General features: G+C 37.5%; 1 protein-coding gene across 6 annotated transcripts in view; it reads right to left on the bottom strand.

Moving 5' to 3' along the window:
- VRK2 (VRK serine/threonine kinase 2) overlaps positions 1 to 21645 on the bottom strand; it is a 103839-nt gene extending 82194 nt beyond the window's left edge. The window contains exons 1-2 of one of the 6 annotated variants that reach the window (XM_042932327.1): positions 21566 to 21645; positions 19369 to 19509 (exon numbers count right to left, since the gene is read on the bottom strand). In XM_042932327.1, coding sequence (XP_042788261.1) covers positions 19369 to 19504 — 136 coding nt within the window. In that variant the 5' untranslated portion in view covers positions 19505 to 19509; positions 21566 to 21645. Of the gene's footprint in view, positions 1 to 9808; positions 10004 to 16044; positions 16294 to 19368; positions 19510 to 20915; positions 21209 to 21262; positions 21511 to 21565 lie in introns of those variants that run through there. The other 5 variants (XM_042932326.1, XM_042932331.1, XM_042932328.1 and 2 more) reach the window with 5 other exon arrangements.
- Between the last annotated feature and the right edge of the window lie 400 nt (positions 21646 to 22045).

The raw sequence follows: 22045 nt of genomic DNA, 5'->3' as shown, positions 1-22045 counted from the left end.
AAATGAGAAAGTGTAAAAATCATGGAATATTTTAAAACAATCCATAATGTATAGGCAAGCAGACCAAAATAAATTAGAATAATACAATTAACAGTTTTTATCTAAAGGCCACATAAAATAACAAAACAATTAAATAACATACATTCTTTTCAAAAACAAAACATTTTTTAATTGCCCATAATTTTACCCAGAAAGGTTTCCTTGAATATCAAAGAATAAGAATTATTAAGGCTACATTATGTGACCATAATGGCTAGATTCTAGGCCAAAGAAGAAATCACAATGGAATTTAGAAAATACATAGCACTTGTTTACGCCCCGGTGGCTCAGTCAGTTAAGTATCCTACTCTTGATTTTAGCTCAGGTCATGATCTCAGGGTCATGAGTTTGAGCCCCTCATTGGGCTCTGTGCTGACAGCTCAGAGCCTGCTTCAGATTCTGTGTCTCCCTCTCTCTCTGCCCCTCCCCCACTCACACTCTGTCTCTCTCTCTCAAAAAATTAATAAACATTATTATTATTTTTTTAATGGGAAGGGGAGGACAACTGGGTGGCTTAGTCAGTTAAAGCCTAACTTTAGTTCAGGTCATGATCTCATGGCTCGTGAGTTCAAGCCCTGCATTGGGCTGTCTGTTGTCAGCACAGAGCCACTTCAGATCTTCTGTCTCCCTCTCTCTCTGCCCCTCTCCTGCTCTCTTTCTCAAATAAATTTTGAAAATGGGCAGAGGATCTAAACAGACATTTTTCCAAGAAGACATACAGTTGTCCAGCAGACACATGAAAAGATGCTCAACATCACTAATCATGAAATAACAAGAAATAACAAACAAGAAATAACAAATGTTGGTGAAGATGTAGAGGAAAAGGAACTTTCACACACTGTTGGTGGGAATGTAAATTGGTACAGCCACTGTGGAAAATAGTATGGGGGTTCTTCAAACAATTAAAGATGGAAATACCACATGATCCAATAATTCCACTACCAGGTATTTACCCAAAGAAAATGAAAACACTAATTCAAAAAGATATACTCACCTCTATGTTTACTATAGCATTATTTACAATAGCCAAGATATGGCAGCAGTCTAAGTGCCCATCAATAGTTGAATGGATAAGGAAGATATGATGTATACACACACACATACACACACACACACATATGTATGTTACATAGCCGTAAAAAAGGATAAGATTGTGCCATTTGCAACTACATGGATGGACCTAGAGGGTATTAGCTAAGTGAAATAACTCAGACTGAGAAAGACAAATACCATATAATTTCACTCATATGTGGAATAAAACAAACAAACAAGCAAAAATAAGGTAGAATCAGACCTATAAATACAGAGAACAGAGTGATGGTTGCCAGAGGGAATGGGGGTGGAAGGATGGGCAAAATGGGTGAAGGGGAGTGGGAAGTACAGACTTCCAGTTATGGAATGAATAAGTCATGAGAATAAAAGGCACAGCATAGTGAATATAGTCAATGGTATTGTAATAGTATTGTATGGTGACAGATGGTAGCTACACTCGTGGTGAGTGTAGAATATCCTATAAAGAAGCTGAATCACTGCGTTGTACACCTGAAATTAATCTCACTTTGTGTGTCAACTATAAAAATTTCAAAAAATAAATGAGTAAAGTACACTTTCCAATTAAAAAATACTTGAAACAAATGAAAATGAAAATACCACATATCAATACTTATGGAATGCAGCAAAAGCAGTTCTAAGAGGAAAGTGTGTAACAATAAACTTCTACACTAAGAAAAAAGAAAAATCTAAAATAACAATGTAACTTTACACACTAAGACCCCAGAAAAAAAACAAATCTCAAAGTTAGTAGAAAGAAGGAAATAACAAAGATCAGAGTGGAAATAAATGAAATAGAGACTAGGAAGACAATAGTAAAGATCAAGCCAGACAAGGACACTCCAAGAAAAAAAATTATAGGCCAATATCCCTGATGAACATATACACAAAAGTACTCAACAAAATATTGGCAAAATGAATTCAGCAGTACATTAAAGGTTCATATATCATGATGAAGTAGGATTTATTTTTGAAATGCAAGGATGGTTCAACATATGCAAATCAATCAATGAAATCCACCCACCACATTAACAAAATGAAGGATAAAAGTCATAAGATCATGTCAGTAGATTTAAAAAAAAAAGCATCTGACAAATTCAACATCCTTTCACCATGAAAGCCTCTCAAAAATTCGGGTATAGAAAGAACATACCTCAACATAATTAAGGCCAATTATGAGAAGCTGATACTGAACATCATACTGAACTGTGAAAAGCTTAAAAGCTTTTCCTTTAAGATCAGGAACAAGACAAGGATACTCACTCTCACCAATTTTACTCAACATAGTACTGGAAATCCTACCCAGAGCAACTAGCAAGAAAAAGATAAAAATTATCTATATCAGGAATGAAACAGGGAACATCACTATAGAACCTGCTGACATTCAAAGTATAATAAATATGGGGGCACCTGGGTTATTTAGTCAGTTGAACATCTGACTCTTGATTTCAGCTCAACCATGATCTCAGGTTTGTGGGATCAAGCTCCACATTGGGCTCTATACTGAGCATGGAGTATGCTTAAGATTCTCTCTCTCTCCCTCTGCCCTTCTCCCCTACTTGCACGCTTCTGTCTCAAAATAAGTACAATTATGAACAACTTTATACATACAGATTTGAACAATTTAGATACAATGGACCAGTTCCTTAAAAATCACAAATTACTAAAAATTATCTAAGATGAAACAACCAAATTAGTCCTAAAACTACTAATGAAAGTAAAATGAAGTTAAAAAAAAAAAAAAAAAAAAAAGCTCCTGGTAAAAAGTATCTCTAGGCCCAGTGACTTCACTGTAGAATTCTACAAAACATTTACAAAAGAAATAATACCAACTCTCCTACTCATTTCCAGGAAGCAGAAAAGGAGAGATTAACTCACAACTCATTTTATGAAGCCAGCATTACCCTGATATCAAAACTAGACTAAATTAGTAGGAAAAAAGAGAAGAAAAAGGAAACTACAGACCAACAGCCCATATGACTCTGATGAAAAACAAAACTACTGTCATCCACCATATGAAGTCTAAATGAGAAAAACCACACAATCATAACAATTGAAGCAGAAAAAGCATTTGACAAATTTAATACCTATTCCTGATAAAAAAAAAACTTTCAGTATACTAGGAGAGAGCTCCCTCAACTTTATAAAGACTATTTACAAAATACCTATCTTATTGTTAACATGATACTAAATGATGAGAGGCTGAAAGCTTTCTCCCTAAAATTTGGATCAAGTCAACGATATCCATTATCACCAATCCTATTCAATAAAGTACTAGAAGTCATGGCCAGTGCAAGGAGTCAAGGAAAAAAATAAAAGACATACAGATTGGAAAAGTAGAAATAAAGTGGTCCCTTTTTACAGAAGACAGGATTATCCATATAGAAAATCCCAAAGAATCAGAAAAAAAAATCCTAGAATAAATAACTTTTCCAAGATCATGGAACATAAGGTCAACATGCAAAAATCAAATATATTTCTATATGCTAATAATGTAAATTTGAAACCAAAATTACAAAAGCAATGACATTTTCAATAGCACCAAAAATATAAAAACCTTCATGTATACTTAAGTAACAGTACATGTACAAGGCCAATTATGCTAAAAACTACAAAATGCTGATGAAAGAAATCAAATACCTAAAGAAATGGAGAAACAATGTATTTGTGGATTGAAAGACTTAGTAAAAATGACAATTCTCTCCAAATTTATCTATAGATTTAATCCAATACCAACCAAAATCTCAGCAAAGTTTCTTTCTTTTGCCTTTTTTTTTTTTTTTTTTTTTGTAAATACAGGCAACTTGATTTAAAAATCTATACAGAAAGGTAGGAACTAGAAGAGATAAAATAATTTTGAAAGAGAACAAAGTTGAAGGAATCACACTATCCATATGTCTTTCAATAGCAGAATAAACAAATTGTGGTACATCCATACCATATAATACTACTCGGCAATAAAAAGAAATGAACTATGGCTATGTACAACTTGGATGAATTTTGAAGGTACTATGCTACATGAAACAAATCCAGTCTCAAAAGGTACATGCTGTATGATCGCATGGATAGGAATTCTGTACATTCTTAAAAAGACAAAATTGGGGGCGCCTGGGTGGCTCAGTCAGTTAAGCATCCAACTTCGGCTCAGGTCATGATCTCATAGTCCGTGAGTTCGAGCCCCGCGTCAGGCTCTGTGCTGACAGCTCAGAGCCTGGAGCCTGTTTCAGATTCTGTGTCTCCCTCTCTCTCTGACCCTCCCCCATTCATGCTGTCTTTCCCTGTCTCAAAAAACGTTAAATTTTTTTTTTTTTAAAAGACAAAATTGTAGTGACAGAGAACAAATCAGTGGTTGCCACCACCTAGAACTAAGGAAAGGGTGTAACTACACAGCGATAGTATGAGGAAGATTTTAGGGATGATGAATCTCTTTTGTACCCTAACTGTTGTGGTATGATAAAATCCACAGAGATATACACAGACAAAAAGTCAATTTTTCTCTATGTGAATTTAAAAATAATATTAACAAAAAGATAAAATATAGGGGTGCCTGGGTGGCTCAGTTGGTTAAATGTCCAACTCTTGATTTCAGCTCAGGTCACGATCTCACAGTTCATGGGTTCGAGCCCCACATCAGGCTCTGTGCTGATAGCATGGAGCCTGCTTGGGATTCTTTCTTGCCCTCTCTCTCTCCACCACCCCCAACTCATGCATGCACATGCACTTGTTCTCTAATACACTTAAAAAAATTTTAAAAAGATATAATATACAATTGTAATATAAAGTAAAATATGCTTAATGATAAAAAGGCAAAAATAATTTTGAAAACAAATATACAATGTATAACTTTGGCAGAAAATGCAAAAAGGATAGCAATAGTAGGCCTCAAGGGGAAGGTGGCCTTCAAATAAACACAATTGGAATATGTAGAAACTGGAGACAGAATGTTAGGGCTAAAGACAAAAACAGAACAAGCAAGTTGATCTTAGTATTTACTTCCAGCAGTGAATTCCAAGACTATAACATATAAAAATTCTGGGTTTTTTTGGGTTTTTTTTTTCCTTTTTTTTATTTGTTTGTTTTCTTTTTTTTTGAGAGAATAAAGAGAACACAAGCAGAGAAGGGGCAGAGAGAGAGGGAGACAGAAGATCCGAAGCAAGCTCTGCACTGTCTGACAAGCAGCAACAGTGAGACCAATATGGGACTTGAACTCATGAACCATGAGATCATGACCTGAGCTGAAGTTGGAAACTCAACCGACTGAGCCACCCAGGTACCCCCAAATTGTTTGTTTTTTTTAATATATACTAAATCACCACATACTTAATTTTTAAAATGAGTTCCTGTACAGTTGGTAAACAAAAGCATATTCTCTCTAAAGGTGTTAAATCCCCTCCAAATAAAAATTATTAATTGCATATTCAACTTTGTAGCTTATTAAATGTTATAGCACAGTTATCTTCAAACTCTTTTAGTGATAGAATGTTCTTCAAAAGCTCGATACACAGGGGGCGCCTGGATGGCTCAGTTGGTCAAGCGTCCAACTCCGGCTCAGGTCATGATCTCATGACTCCTGAATTTGAGCCCTACATTGGGCCATGTGCTGACAGCCCAGAGACTGGAGCCTGCTTCAGATTCTGGGTCTCTGGCTGTTTCTGCCCCTCCCCCAGTCGTGTTCTGTCTGTCTCTCTCTGGCTCTCAAAAATAAATAAACATTAAAAAAATTGCTTTAAATAAAAACAAAGCTTGATACATGGAAGATCAAAGTGAAAATGCGCAGGTTGAAACATGAGTGGAGGGACCAGAGCCCCTACCCATTTCACCTGTATGCCAGGTTCCATTAGAAAACTGTGAAGACCTATTGGTAACAGATTTGTCCCGTTCTGAGTTTGCTTATAACACCTCCAGTCGTAACTACATTTGTAATAATTTCTTATTAAGTATCTGCTAAATTTTCTTTTCTTTAAGCATAAAAATCAACAGTAGCATTCTGGTCATATTACATTCTATCATTACATTTTCACTTGGCTTTATTAAATTTCTGCCATTCTGTAATGTCTTTGTTTAGCTCTTTTAATGGTTTTACTATAGAATGTAAAATATAACAACAACAAAAAACCCTGCTTTATTTTACTATTTACATGCGCATGGAAAACCTTGATCTTTTCATTAAGTACTTCTCTTTTGACAACTGATAAGGGATTTTTGTAAATGATATTCCACAAAGGATTTCAGACTATTTTTATCAAATATAATAACTGGCAATTGTATTACGATCCAACACTCAGTAAATTTATATCATTGTTATTCTTCTTTGTGCCTCTTTGCCCATTCCTTAGCGGTAGTGATACATACTTCATATTTAACTTCATTTTATAATAGGCTATTTTTCAATCCATTTACCTGTTTCTCAAACACCCAACACTGCTACATTCTAATTCAGATATTTTCATCATTATTAACTAAGTACATTTTAAGCTTGCTTGAAGGATTAACATATAATTTAACTTTCTTTAACTTTCAACTCTATAATTCCTAACCATGGTTTATAAATCTACCTTAGAAATATGGATTGCAATACAAAATTCTATGTTCATAATGATTTTTACTGAACTGGCTGTACATTATCATCAAATCTTCTCTTAATTTTTTAATTCATTTATCTCTTATAAGTCTCTTTCAATTATATATTTTCAAGTGTCCTTTATCTTTGTGGTAATCTGTTATAAAATGATTTCAGATTTCCTAAGACCTCAAATGTTCCCTCCTATCTCTTAAGAGACATTTAATTTGGCTGGATAGTATACTGGAATGATAGTCATATTTCTTTTAGCTATCATGAAGTCTTTGTATTTTCAGCCTGTGAATTAAGGACTAATATAGTTCTTGACCTCATTTCCTAAAATGGTATTGTAAATTTTGTATTTTGTTTAAAAACCTACTATGTAAGAGCTTTAACCTTGCCCTCACTTTTTAAAACACTTTCTGAAATTCATGCTGAAATTAGGTTTCAAAGGGAAATCTTTCTCTTTAATAATGGTCTCTATTTTGAAAAGGTCTTTACCTTCTTGTGTGATATTCTTATTATCCAAAGATATATTACACACACAGGTAAGAGAACTATTATTTTTTTCTTCTTGATGATCTCTTTTAGGTCACTGTTCTCTGACACAGATTTGCTTTGCTCGTTCATTAATAGTACAACTAATTTTTGCTCAGTTGTATCAATTCTTTCCATAAAACCTCTATGTTTCAGTATCTCTTACCATCTTTTTGGATCTCACAGATTTTCGGGGTCAGAAAGAACTTAAATGTCCTTCTTCCAATAAAAACCTCTATTTTTACAATGATTCCATAATTCATTCAATTTACGTTACACTAAATTTCAGAACAGTTACACTTGTTCAAAAGTTTTTTGCTGGAGTAGAAATTCTGATACTATAGAGTCTATACAATTTTTTTCTTCTCTTTTTCATCACATGGCAATATTTGCTCGTTAGATATGCAGCTTTCTTTTGCTTTTTTCTCACTTATCTTGACATGTATTGTTTGGGGATGTTTTTTAATGGGTCTTACTATTTCTTCTCTGCCATCTTCCTAACACTTTGTAAGAAAGTGTACATAATATCCACTCTCAACTGTAATACACATTTGACACTGGAGATCTATGCTAGAATTGGAACACATGATCTTTTAATAGAAACAAGATCAAGTATAATGAATAGCTTTTCTTCACACTTTCCAGAAATTGAAATTAATAATCCTATATCACTATAAGTGCTCAAAAACAAATAGTCTAATGTAATATTGTATTTTGTTCATTCTTTCCCTTGCTATGTATATACTCCAAAGAAAAAAGTAACCTAGCATAAAACTAGCATTGCAATACCTATTAAATATCTCTTCTCCACTAAAAACACCTAAGCATTTGCCTCTGCATGAAATGTTACAATTTTTTTCATAAAATCATTTATAAATTTGTAATAAATCACTACTATTATGTAAAAATATCTTGAAGGTACTGAATAATCTTGCACAAATTATACTTCTATTAAAGATTAAGTATTTGGGTACTTGAACAAATTCTGTATGACAATATACTCTTTATCAAGATTCTACTAATCTAAGTATTTTTTGTTTTGTTTTACTCTCAAAAGACCTAGTTTTCTAAATATTAGTGTATCTTTACTACCCAATGAATAAAAAGACACGGTCAAGAACAATCCAATATTTGCTAAATTATCTGTTTTTACAGGATGCCTATTCAAATTGTATCATAGGGTTTTAAAGAGGCTTCTTTGGATCTTCCTGCTGCTGTTTAGAATCAAAACAACTGCATAAAATTATTCATTTTTCAAAAAGCAAAAAATCCACCAACTCTTTCTTACCAGTTTGTATGCGCTATTGGTTGACTGCTCTCACATTTTTTTTTCATAAAAATATTGTTTGACCCAAGTATAGTACTTTTTTAATGCATTTTTCCAGTTCTTAGCATTAGATTTACTATAAATATCAGATGTTCCTCCACAGATTTTGTGAACTTAATATTAAAAACATATCACTGATGCTTGACACACCAGGTTCTCAATCTGAAGGAAAATGACACCGTTATCAGCATTATCACTAACAGATTTCTTAAATGAGCTGCCAATACTATCAATTAGATATTTCACAGTTATTTTAGAAATGAGCATGTCACGAGCATGTCATTTGCAACTATCTTCCCTGGCTAGCGTTAAATTCAAAGTGTTCTTTGACAAAGGACATCAATCAGTAGAGCCAAGAGACCTGAGTTCAACTGTAGATTGGGACAATTATACAAACTGTGGCACACAAGCAAATTCCTTCACCGCCCTAAGCCTCGACATCTTCCTTATTAGTTTATTGAGAGAACGAAATGAAATAATGCACGTAAAGCATTCAACACAGAGCTAGGCACGCACTTAAGTGGAAGATTTTAGTAGAAGTTGATGTTGATAATGATTTCCTAACAAAGATTTCAACAACTATCCGTAGCAGTTACTGGATGCCGCGGACACGTATGACTCATCTGCTACTCTTTAGTGTAGATTCGCTCTTTCATTCTTTTCTGCTTTTCTGTGTTCTGTGTTCACGGCCTCCTGGGTGAGGCTTTGGGAGCATCACCTCTAAGAATTTCATCAGGTGGCACTCAGAACATATACAATGGAAGCTATGCTCTCCATGAGCCTCTTTTTCATACATGTTGTAGCTTCCAATTGCTCTTGCTTGAAATAAATTTGGGGAAAGCTGCTGTTACTCCATGTTGAGCCTAGATGAGAAAAATGGCCAGTGTCTCTGGGGAATAATTAACAAAAGACAGTTTGTTTCATCTTCATGATAAAATACGGCATCCCTATTAAAAGGCAAATTCATCATTCCCAAAAGTTAAATAGGATGACACTTTAAAAGTAATTCCAGCTGATTAAATTTAGGGTTCTGAAAAAAAAATTAATTCATGAATATAGTCTGAATCCTTCATTTGATTTTAAAATGTATAAATGTTCATTTAACTTTGAGCCCTTGCCTCTCAGTGTTCTATTCTGAGCTAGTCAAACAAGTGGTAGCAGGCATGCTGGGCTCAATAATACTGCCTCTCATATTTAAATACTCTTTTTCACTTGGATTGCAAATTAAAGACAGTCTCCTGAACACTGACACATTTTCAATGATTGATTTTGCAAAACGTGTTGATTTTTCTTACACTGTTTTGCCTCTGTGTGTGTCAACTTTGGCCTTCTTTTCTTGCTCCTTTGCAGCATTGCTGTCTCTTTGAAGCCATTGTCTGCCTGATATGAAAAATGTACATTAAACCTCATGACTAATTACACAGACAGAAAATTCCTGAGCTCAAATATAAAACTCCCAATGCCCAGAAACCATAACAAAAGCTTCTGACTATGTACAAAACTCTTAATCAAACCTTTCATTCACTTGAGTTAAAAGAAATTCCAATAATTTATTTTCTGTTAAAGTTGTGTTTATATTCTTTGAAAAGCAGATTTCTTATGCATGTTACATGCCTACAAATCAATCCATTTAACAACAAACAACATCCATGCATTCCCTCCACAAAAGTTTATACTTGCTGTTAGGTCTGCTATTAGGTACTCCTGGATGAATTCAATCAAGTGCTACGCATAATTGTTTTCTGCTAGATACAAAACTGTTTAGGCTTAATGCGGTGTCCAGTTTTTTTTTTAACTCCCTGCACAATGCATTAGCAAAGTAGACTTTTCCCAATAAATCCTAAGATCTATGAAGTACATAGTTTCTTATAGTTTAAAAATATACTTGAAAAGAAAATGAACAGATACTTGTCTCCCCTAGAATACACAGAATAACATCCCTAAAAGTACAGAGCCATACACACACACACACACACACACACACACACACACACACCACATGATACAGTACACAGAGCACAAAATTTCATCTCAGATAACCTAGCAGTTGGGAAAATTATTTTTCCGTAACAGACTAGCTCTGGAGTTCATCTAGCCTATCGTTTTTGAAACACTGTCTGTCATAGGCAAGGCCTTGCTTAAGCACCCTGAGAGAAAGCCCACAAGGAGTTTCTCATGTAGCGTTGTGGGGGAGGTGAATGAAAGAGTACACGCATAGTCATCGTAGGAAGACACGAGATAAACACTGAAAGAACACACCATGGAAATAAAGACGGGAAAGTTGTGGGTGCTCCCCTGCTCGCTTGCCTCTTCCTCATGTTCAGATTTTCGCTAAGGGCCACCGGCTGCCATTGGTTTTCACGACCCAAGCTACGACAGACTCCCCTAGCTGCCGGTCCACCAAATCGAGGTACTCTGCTCTGTGTAAGCTGTTGCTTGCCTTTCTGTTAGACCAGCTCTCCTCTGCCTCTAGCTGTTCTTCTCATGCACTTACAGAGTGCAGTCAAGGCATCACATGCCATCACACTACTCTTTGGGGAAACCTTGCACCAACTACCAGCGCACCAACTGGCTGGTCCAACCTTGGAGATAAAATTTTAGTTGCCTGAAAACAATGTTCCAGAACAGGGAGGTGAGAGGAGGAAGGGGGGAAAGTGGCCACATGACTCCAGAAATGGCCACAATACCTAAGCAGAGTAAGTTGGAATAAGGTCTGCACATGAGCCAAAGCTTAGAATTTCATTGCCTTTGTTGGCTCATGTCACTTCTTTAATTAATGTCACTTTCTCTGTTTTAATATCAGAGCAAGTGACAAGAGTGCTTCTGGATGAATTGTGTTTTCTGAGGGCTGTATGGCATACTCTCCCGCAGTCTGACAGAGGGACGTGCCAGCTTTACTTGGCAGTTACAATGCACCAGCTTTAGTTTTAGTAGTTTAATTTGTGGCAGTTATATGTTTTGAATACGTTGAAGTATTCACAACGGTCTCATGGAATCTGTTCCATAGATAAAGTTTACACAGTGGAAAAGAAAAAGCAGTGGCTATAAGGCGATTAGGAAAAGCTTCTCTTGGCCACAGCTGGCCTTATAGGCATTCCTGTAAATTTAAGAGCATTTAGAGGGATACGATTAAAGTGGTCATAAGGAATGATGCCCTCCCCTTTTTCTGCCCAGTTCTGTAGTTGGTGTGAGACGATCATAAGGAATATGATATTTAGAACTCAATTTTATGCAAAATCCATTATTCAAGAAGTGAAGTTTATATACATGATAGACATGCAATGAAATAAATGTTAGAATAGAAAACTTTGTTACTTATGCATTAAGTTGATTCTAACATTTTGGTAAACTAAGTTTTTATTGATATAAAATTCAGAACAATTCCTGCATTGAGGATAAAGGACTAAACTTTTTCTTTCGGTTTGGAGGGTGAAGTATCCTGAAGGGTTTTTGTTTGTGGAGTTTTTCCTTCGTCTCCTTTATACGCTTTCGTGAAGCTTCATCAGCTCATGGTGAGAGCTGCCACCAAGGAGTTCTTCCAAACTTTGCCTGCCCTTTCTAAATGTAGGGTTCTTTACTGCAGCAGGTTGAAGATCTGGCTTTGATTGCACCTGGCTCTGCTGGAGAATGGAAATATTCATCTCCACTGAATGCATGCTGCTTAAGTGCTGGAGGCACTTGCAGGAGAGTAACTCTCATTGGAAACTTCATTACAATACTTTCTCTTCCCTACATGAAGTAGTAATTCTCATTCACCAAAGATAGAATTTTGCCTGACACAGCCACGGGAGCTCCTGTTTGACTTTCAAAATTAATCAACCTCTAAGCTGGAGTAGAAATGGCATGTCCTTTAACCTTAAGCACAAAAAGCTCTCAACAGACTGCAGTTTTTATATCCCTGGATGAGAGTTTGGGCCCCTAATACTTAAACTTGATGCACATACTGGGTTTCTGGCATGCTTTTGCCCATACCCATCTGCTAGCCTGGCACTGGGCCCATTCAGAAGGTGTGATGCCAGTTTCAATAGGGCATAGGTGCCAATCAAAGATGGGTTTGGAGGGGCAGCATGCAGAACGCAGCAAAAGTCAGCTCTTCTGCCAGAAGATCCTCCTGTTATCATATAATGCCAATGAAGGGCCACATGCTTCATTGCTTGGGATCACACTGCATCTGTAGATGTTTCTGGCCTTCAATGGATGTCTTTCTACAGAATCATTTTCCTCAAGTATTACTTGATTGGAGACGTTAAAGAAAAGTCTACCTGACTGAAGTTCATCCTTTTAAAAGGAACGGTGGAAGCATTCAACAATTGTCTTGACATACTTACTGAGTTTTCTGCCTTTTCTCCTACAATACTCTTCCATGTAGAATACGGTATAGTGTATAAAGTCCACGCATTGGACTTTTAAGGGACAAACATTCTGAAGAAGCACTAATTGCAAAACCAAGTATGTGAGCAGTATAAGATCCATAAATTCCTCTGTAACATTAAATGTGAATGGTGGACAAGTTTTCATCCTCCAAAAAACTATTTTCAAGTGAATTCTCATATTTAGAGCTTCAGAGTTTAATTTTTCCTCTCCTTTATTTCATAAACATGGATATTCCTGTGTCTGAAAAGAAAGACCATACCTACTCTTTATTCCTCTTCTTCCATATCGAAAGGAAAAAGAAAAAAAAAAACCAAAACACTTCAGAAGCAAAGTTTATCCATATTTCATAAGGAAGCCAGAAGCTCTCAAAAGCTGAGAATTCTTTTATTGTGTGGCAATAGAGTTGAGCTCATTTCATGAAGAAGAAATTTCCCTATAGCAATAGGTTTCAAATTTTAAAACCTTGACCACTGTAAACAGTTACAAGACAGTAACAGGTGCAGTGGAAGAAACATAATATATAAATCAATGAAGAATGGAGTAGTTTGTAAATCTTCCCTGAAGGCAAAAGAAATTTGACAGTAAAAATGTTGAAAATGAAGAACCATAATATATGTTAAAAAGAAGATCAGACACTCAACAAAATGAAAAAGACAAGCAAAGGTTAAGCCTTAGAAGAACTCTCCCTTTTTATACAAAGAACCCAAACTTCTGTAAATACTTAGATTTCTTAAGCTGATAGGTACACGAACACTCCTCTTTCTATAAAAACTCAAAATTAATAGCCTATGGACAACAAACACAAAATTAAAATATATCTTCTATAGACTTTTATTTCTGGTGTATAGGTCTAACAAGTGCATTAAATTCACAGAATCCCAAGTGATCCCTTCCTCTTGTCTCTCTCTCCACACCTTCATCTGGGAACTAATTTACTATATATACTAGTTTCTAGTACTAGTTTTCCCGATTTCATGTTTATTTCCTTCTTCTCACTCCCACAGTATCATTTTCAAAATTTCCTAGTTACAGTCACAGTGGCACTGTAATGTTGCATTGTGTCAGATAAGAGTAACTGCTTACCCCAAAGCCTTCTCTATAAGACACTGCCAAAATGGCATTTAATACAGCAATACATAATGAAGCCATATGTGTTCCAATAATGCCATTCTGTTGCCAGAATTATCATTGGCTCTTCTGAACGTTATTCTATATACCTTAAAAATTAACCCATTACCGTGGACAAAAATGTAAAGTAAGTAAAAATGACACATGCATAAATCATCTTTTCTATTCTTTCAAAAATACAAGTCTGTTTCCTTATCAGTAAGTGAGGTAAGCTTTGATAATTTCTAAGAATCCTACTTAGGCTACCCTCTTCCTCATTCCCCTGAAAAAACATTTCTTCTATGTTTCTAAAGCAAAGTAGAGCTAATCTGAAAGCATGTCCCAAAAAAGGTATGACCATCACTTAGATGAAATCTATACATTTATTCATGGACAAGTGATTCAATCTTAAGGCTTCACCAGAGTTTAATTTTAGTTATAATAATGTGTTCTGCTTCCTAAAACATAATGCTTTTGATTTTTCAATAAAACATACATAGATTCTGCTAGATGATGTTGTGATAATCAACTTGTCTCAGCTTTTCTTGTGATTAAGAGTACTTCTGTCAGATTATAGACTGGAATTAAGGGTGATATCTGTAATTATGGAAGAGAATAAAGAAGACTGGCTTGTGTAGGTTGCGTATCCCAACCTCAGCCTCGTTCTGTTAGGAAAATACCTGTTGAACGTCTATTCTGTGCTTGGTATTCCCAAGATGCTAAATGGTCATCACTACGCCCAACTTCAAAAAAACTAAAACTTCTACAGATAAACCATTGCTATTTTTACTCATATAAGCCTTCAAAGGAATTGGGCTTAAGTTTACTACATATAGCTCTGTTTTTCTGGATACTTGGCCTAATTTCTGAAACCCAGTATCCTCCATATCTGAGGTACACGAGATACAACTTAAATGAGAACTTTTTACTAAGTCATCATGGCTACTATTGTAAATTTTAGGGGTAAAAAATATTCAGGTCAGTAAGTAAAAGTCAGTCTTCCAATGGCATTCTCTATATTCTTAGTTTTACCACATCAGTAGCTAAATCTATCATAATCCATGGCAAGATAAATGGAATACCAGTCCAATAGATGTCTCTGTCACCATCCCAATCCCCTGTGGTACCAGACACTGAACCTGAGATTCAGCTAATCACTGAGGATGGGAGTTTCTAAATAAATAAATAAACAAACAAACAAATAAGAAACATTTAAGTGCTCACCAAGTTCCAAAGTTTTTAAAAACATTACTCCATTTAATCCTCATAATTACTATTATCTCAACGATGCAGAATAGGAAGAAAGTCTTGTGACTAGGGAAGAGTCATTCAGTTTCTAAATGACTCATTCAGGTCAGAATTCTACCCAGATTTGCCTAACACCAAAACCCATGCCTTTACTTATGCAATTCTCCCTTAGTTTGCTTGGTTCTGTGTTGCACCTAGCATTAAATCAGAATTCAAACTCTCAGTTCTCTCTCCTTCCCTCGATTTTCAGAAACTTTTTCACGTATTTGATACTAAAATTATAGCAATTTTTCCCATTCCGTAAAACAGCTTTCTTTGTTCCTTTTCCTCCTCCTCTTTTCATACACAAAGAACCTTGTCTTTGTTCTTGTATTCAGACTTTTCTTTTCCCTCTTATAACTATTTCTATTAATGCTACAGGCACAGTATTTCTCCAAGTCATGAGTAAATACCAAACTTCTCTGCTCCTTCCCCTTTACTCTAGGTTGATAATTACTGAAAGGCCTTGGCTATTGATCTCAAAGCTAGAGGACAGCCGTACATGCACAAGGAGTTAGACACAGCGGCTAGTTTCTTCTCAGCCTTAGGCAACAAATGCTGATGAAGCGTCTGCCGAAACAGTGTATCTGGAAGGAGTACTACCTGAAAAGAATGTAGCTGGACATAAAGGTGTTACTAAGGAAAATCTGAATTTCTTCATTTATATACAGGAAATGATGAAGAACATGGCAAAATGCAAAATATGATACAATTTGATATGAATTTGCTTAGACAGCTTTGAAATGATTCAGTACAAACTAACCTGAACAAAGTGATTGCTGATGGCATCTCATTAAAGAGCTGATCCTACATTTACAAGTACCACTTTTGATGGAACAATGACAACATTGGGAACACACAGCTCTGTTATATTTTCTGAAGTATGAGCCTCTTCCTCAAAATAGCTACATATTTCTTCAAAGTCCTTCCTCAGTGCTGTGCACTTGCTAATGTTCCCAGGATCCGGGTTCTAACATTCAGATAGTAGAGGGTACTGCGTAATATATGAAACCTTAAAAATTGTTGTAAAACAAGTATTAGTTTGGTAATGAGAAAAACTAAAACATGTGACACAGACTGAAAGAAGCAAAGACTTGAATACAGACAAATAAATCACACGCCTCAGCAAGTTTCTTTTTCACAACAGGAACCACACAAGTAGTGAATGTGTGTATATGTGTATACTTAGTTTTTAAAATGCACTTACAATTAAATACATATTAACATATATATTTACAATAAAAAAAGAAAGGGAATAAGATCATTACAATCAAAGTATTTCAAAGTATTTCTTTGAAATTACTCAAATAATCCAAATATCAGAAAGCTAACAGTATAACTGATAAGCCATGGAATCCAGGGCTATATAGCTCAGTGACATCAGAAATTTATTCAACTCCCTCTCTCTGACTTTGAGTCAAGACACTATATTAGAGATCTTAGTTAGCTCTTTGCTATACAAGAGAATCCACTAATTCAAAATCTCAATCAACACTTCTACAGGGAATTCTACTCTGCTGACTCTAAGTATACTCTAATGGCCTTTACCAGTACCATTCAATATGGTAGCCACTAGCTGTATGTAGCTACTGAGCTCCTGAAAGTGACTCAATACATCCTGGATTTTAAAGACTTTAACTAAAAATAATTTTCTTTAATTTGATAACATGTGGGAATAATAACATTTTAGATATACTGGATTAAATAATATATATCATTGAAATAAATTTCACCTGTTTCTTTTTTACGTTTTTTAATGTGGCTCTTAGAAAATTTTAAATTACCTAAACAGCTTGCCTTATCTTTCTATTTAACAGAGCTGCCTATGTCACTCAACCTAGTACTTAGAATCATAGCATTTTTCAAGAAAGTTCACACCCTTTAAATGAGGAAAATGTTCTCTATTTAACCCATGCTTTATTTATTTACCTATTTGTATTTTAGAGAGAAAGAGAGAGAGAAAGAGAGAGAGAAAGAGAGAGAGAAAGAGAGAAAGAGAGAGAGAAAGAGAGAACGAGAGAGAGAACGAGAGAGAGAGAACGAGAGAGAGAACGAGAGAGAGAACGAGAGAGAGAACGAGAGAGAGAACGAGAGAGAGAACGAGAGAGAGAAAGAGAGAGAGAAAGAGAGAGAGAACGAGTGGGGGAGAGGGGCAGAGGGAGAAAGAATCTTAAGCAGTCTCCATGCTCAGTGCAAAGCCCCACCTGGGCTTGATCCTAAGACCCTGGGATCATGACCTGAGCCGAATCAAGAGTTGACGCTCAACCAACTGGGCCACCCAGGTGCCCCTAACCCATGCATTTTTGTGTATTGGTCTTATGTTTCCAACTAGAGTAGGCACTAAGATGATTAATAAGCAGGGGTTTTTTGTTTTGAGGTTTTTTTTTTTTATTGAATAACATTCACTTGTTCAAAATTATAATCTTAATTCTATCAGAAAAAGAGCTTTATCCATCATGATCTACGAAACATGTTTGTGAAGGATAGCAAAATGTGTGACCCTAAAATATGCCTCTTTGGCAGAAGGATTATTTTGGGCTAACAGCACCTGATAAAAGAGCAAATGCAGGGAGAGGCTTTCTTTGAATTCCCTTTATTTGCATAAAGACTGAGCCTCCAAAAAAGACTCAATTGTTATAAATTCCCTCCAGGGAAGTTTCATCAACCAGAGAAGACTGACTCTTACCACAGGAGATTAGAAATTGATGCCAATCTCAGACAAACTTTGTCACAAACTATCATATCCCCCATCTATTCTCCTAAGGGCCCATTCATCTTTCCTAAAAATCATTTACTCTCCTTTAAGTGAGCTCCATCCCCTTTCCCTTTCTCCTATTAAGACAGTATATCAGCTCTCAGGGCACCTGGGTGGCTCAGTCCATTAAGCGTCAAACTCTGGCTCAGGCCATAATCTCATGGTTTGTGGGTCTGAGCCCCACGTTGGGCTCTGTGCTGACAGCTCAAAGCCTGGAGGCTGCTTCAGATTCTGTGTTTCCCTCTCTCTCTGTCCCCCCCCCCCCAACTTGTGCACTCTCTCTGTCTCAGCTCTCAAAAATAAAAAATAAACATTAAAAAAAAAGACACTATATAAGTTCTCAAATATCACTGCTTTGTGGGGTATTCACTTTTTTACTGTGATATCCTCATGTACATAACATTAAAAATTAGTAAATTTGTATACCTTTTCTCCTGTTGTCAGTTTATTTCATAACCCAGCTCTCGAACCTAGGAGAGTAGAGGAAAAGTTTTTCCTTCCCTACTGTCTGAAATGTTTAATAAGGAATCCAAGATTCCCCAGTGTAGGTCTTTTACCAGTTTCTTAAACTCCTATAAAAACAGATGTAATGAGTCAATCCATTTAGGATTGAGAGTAATTTTTTTTAATCACTAATATTTAGGTTATTCATTAAATCCAGTCATGTAATGGATAGTCCTGATCATTAAACTACAGATTTAAGGTAGCCCTGAATGATCCTTTTAAGTTCAGCATAATTTAAAATTTTTAAATGTAGTGTAAAGATATACTCAACTAGGATTCCTTATCTGTACCAAAGAACAAAAACATAGATTTGAGGGTCTATTTTCTCATTTATCAAGGATGGCAAATAACAAGTACCATCTAGATGCACGGGACAGAAGTTAATTGATTCCACACAACAGATGCCGTGAGGTATTAAGACTCAATTCTCTAGTGAAGCCTAGTTAAGAAATGACCACAACCCTGTATTACTTAAATATTAATGATTAAGATTCACAGTTTGGATTTATACAGCTGTGGTTTCTGAGCTACAAAATGCAAAATTTCCAGGAAAACACACTCTCAAAAAAGAACATTAACAATTGCCTGGTGGACTTTGTAATTATGCTCTGAAAGGACTTCTAAGATTATCAGAACACGAATGGTAAGTAGTGGGGTCAGCCGTATCTTAAACCAGACATGCTAGTAAATGTTAATGATCCTCATTTACTTAAAAAGGTATATTTATGAATTCTATTGTATTTCAAAGTTTCAATGTTCAAAACAGTAAGTAATCACAGTTCCAGTCACATATGTAGGAATATTTGGTAACTTATAGTTATACTTTACCTAAATATATCAATCCAAATCCTCCAGAGCCAATCATCTTGCCCAGCACCCATTGTTTTCCTTCCATATCATCCAGAATGGTGCCTTCTGGAAGTGGAACAGGAAGTCTGTATTTCTCATTTCTTCTTGGAGGCATCACTTCTGTTGGCAGAAAGGTTGAGACAAGTAATTAAAAATAAAAACAACAAGAAGTCCAGGTAAAATTCATTTCTCAAGATACCTTCTATGGGGCACTTTCCCAGGTGCCTCAAAATTAGGATTCTGAAGTCAACTGGACTTGGGAAGGCCCACATACTACATTCAAGTCGGAATTTCACATACAATATTGAAATCTAAGAAGTACTGATATTAAAAAACAAGCAAACAAACCTGTTGAACTTCACTTAAAATTTCCAAAATTCATTTAGGGAAGTCTATTATACCGGGCAGAATATACCTTAAGACGTGAGTTTATAATTCCCAATGACAAAGAGAAAATAAATTTCATATACATGTAAATAAATACTCCTTCAAGAATGTAAGTATGAAAGACAACGTCTTGGGTCACTAGGAAAGAATACAGTTTCGGATTAGGAAAAAGTGACAATAGCAACATATATCATCACCAAGCACAGCAAGTGACATCAGGGACACAGAATAGGTACTCAGGAAATATCTGTAAAATAAGTCTAGAATTTTCATGGACATATAACTTCTCAGAGCACAAAGTCACAGAGCAGTTTCATTGCTGGCACACTACACTTTCAGCTTGTTTCCCTCTACCCTGTGTCTTCCCCACCCTCACCAAAGTGAAAATTGCTCTGCCTTAGAGATTAATCAATTACATTTGTACACAGGTTTGTGATTTTCACAATGAAAGATTTTTAGTTGGAAGAAAAAAAATGCATAAGGAGATAAAAAACCCACAGCATATCTGCCAGAAACTAATTTAAATGTGAAGGTAATTGCAATCCTCTAAGTATTTCCAAAAAAATTTTGAAGAGTGGTGAGTACTTTGAAATGAAAGCTAAAGTTTTCGTTGTATAATCTTTCCATGTTTTGAATGAGAAAGTTTGTTCCTGTTAATAAGGTTTCCCTTCTTCACTTTAATCAAATGCCCTGCTATCTTTTACTTAGCATCAAGGTCTCAGCGCCAAGGAACACAGGAGAAACCTTTAAGGATAGTATTCACCTGTCCTCCTTACAGGAACACAAGGGAAGCGGGGAATTTAGATGGTGAACTATGCCTAAAGCAGCTTTGTGGGGGTTCCCCTTGACCGATACTTTATATATACTGGTGTCCAATACATGTTTGCTGAGTTAAAACCTAAAGTGTTCAAAGAACAACTTTTCAGCCGGACCTAAATTCTAAATACGTATAAACAGGATAAACACATTTGGGGGGCGGGAGGGAAGTCCGTGGTATCAGAACTTGAGACCTGAAATGTGACAGTGAAATGCACATCCTGGGCGCGGTTACAGCGAGCAAGCGGCGGCCTCCTCTCCAGGCCAGTTCCACCCCCACCCCCGACCCCACAAGGGTGTCCCTCTGCTCTGGGGCTCCTTACAGGGCTACGATGAAAAGCGCTCAACACAAGTTGCTGGGGACAAACCGGTGCCCAGAGGCCTGAACATGCGCCAGGACTGGGGGGAAGGGGGGGGGGGGGGCGCCGGCATAGCGCGGCCCACCACCCGCCTGCCTAGACCCTCGGCGGGCCCCTTGGCGGGCCCCGAACCTCCGCGAAGCCCGCGGGCGTCTGGAGATTCCCTTCCTGCCCCCAGGCTCTCTCCGCACCGCCGAAAAGCGAACCCGACCCCCTCCCGGGTCTAGCTCCTCCGGCCCAAGCTCTGGGCAAAGGCGAGATGAAGGGGGCGCCGGTTCTCGCTCCAAGTTAGGGGAAAGTGAGCAACCAACCGCGGCAGCAGGGACCCGCCCGAGCCCAGAGGCCCCGGCGCTCGCTCCGACAGCAGCTCCTTCCGCGGCCCGCGGGGCGGCAGGGCAGGCGGAGAGCCCGACGCTGAAGTACCGCTCCGCCCGACGCCCAGTACCGGGAGAGAGAGAGCGCTCTCCCGGCCCCAGGCTTCCCCCGCCGCCAGGCCGCGCGCGGCCCCTCCCGCCTGCTTTTGGGGCCGGGCGGGGCCGCGGGCCACCAATCCCGCGGGGAGGCGGGCCGGGCCGGAGCCGGCCCTCGGAAGGGCCCAGGCTAACGTCTCGCACCTGGGCCGGCTGCGCGGGACGAGCCCGGCGCCTTCTGGCTCCGGGCCGGACTCAGGCCTAGGGGCCCGCGAAGCCTCCGACGCCCGCAGCCTGCGCCTGCGTGCCAGCGGCCTGCCCTCGCTCCATGGAAGACCAGGGGAAGAGCGAGCGGTGGGTCTAAATCGGAAAAGGGGGCTGTTACTGCCACACCCTGGCCCGCCAGTCTGGAGGATGAGCCATCAGATCACTTTGGTGCATTTGTGTAGGAGGAATTTTACGTCTCGCATACCACGAGCTCTGTACCTAGAGCTTCCAGACCAGTCGGCGAGCCTTTCCTGAGCTCTTACCCCGTAACTGGTCACACTAGCCAGGCCCTCTGGAGCAAGAAGCGTGGTGTAAATCAGAAGGCCTATGACAGCGTTTCGGTTCTCAGAGGCATACTGTCTCAAGACCTATTTAGTGGTTGGATAGACTTTACCAAACTTTCTTTTGCCAAACTTT

The sequence above is a fragment of the Panthera leo genome, chromosome A3, assembly GCF_018350215.1.
Source record: "Panthera leo isolate Ple1 chromosome A3, P.leo_Ple1_pat1.1, whole genome shotgun sequence".
Lineage (NCBI taxonomy): Eukaryota > Metazoa > Chordata > Mammalia > Carnivora > Felidae > Panthera > Panthera leo.
This window is presented reverse-complemented; position numbering and strand designations above follow the sequence as displayed.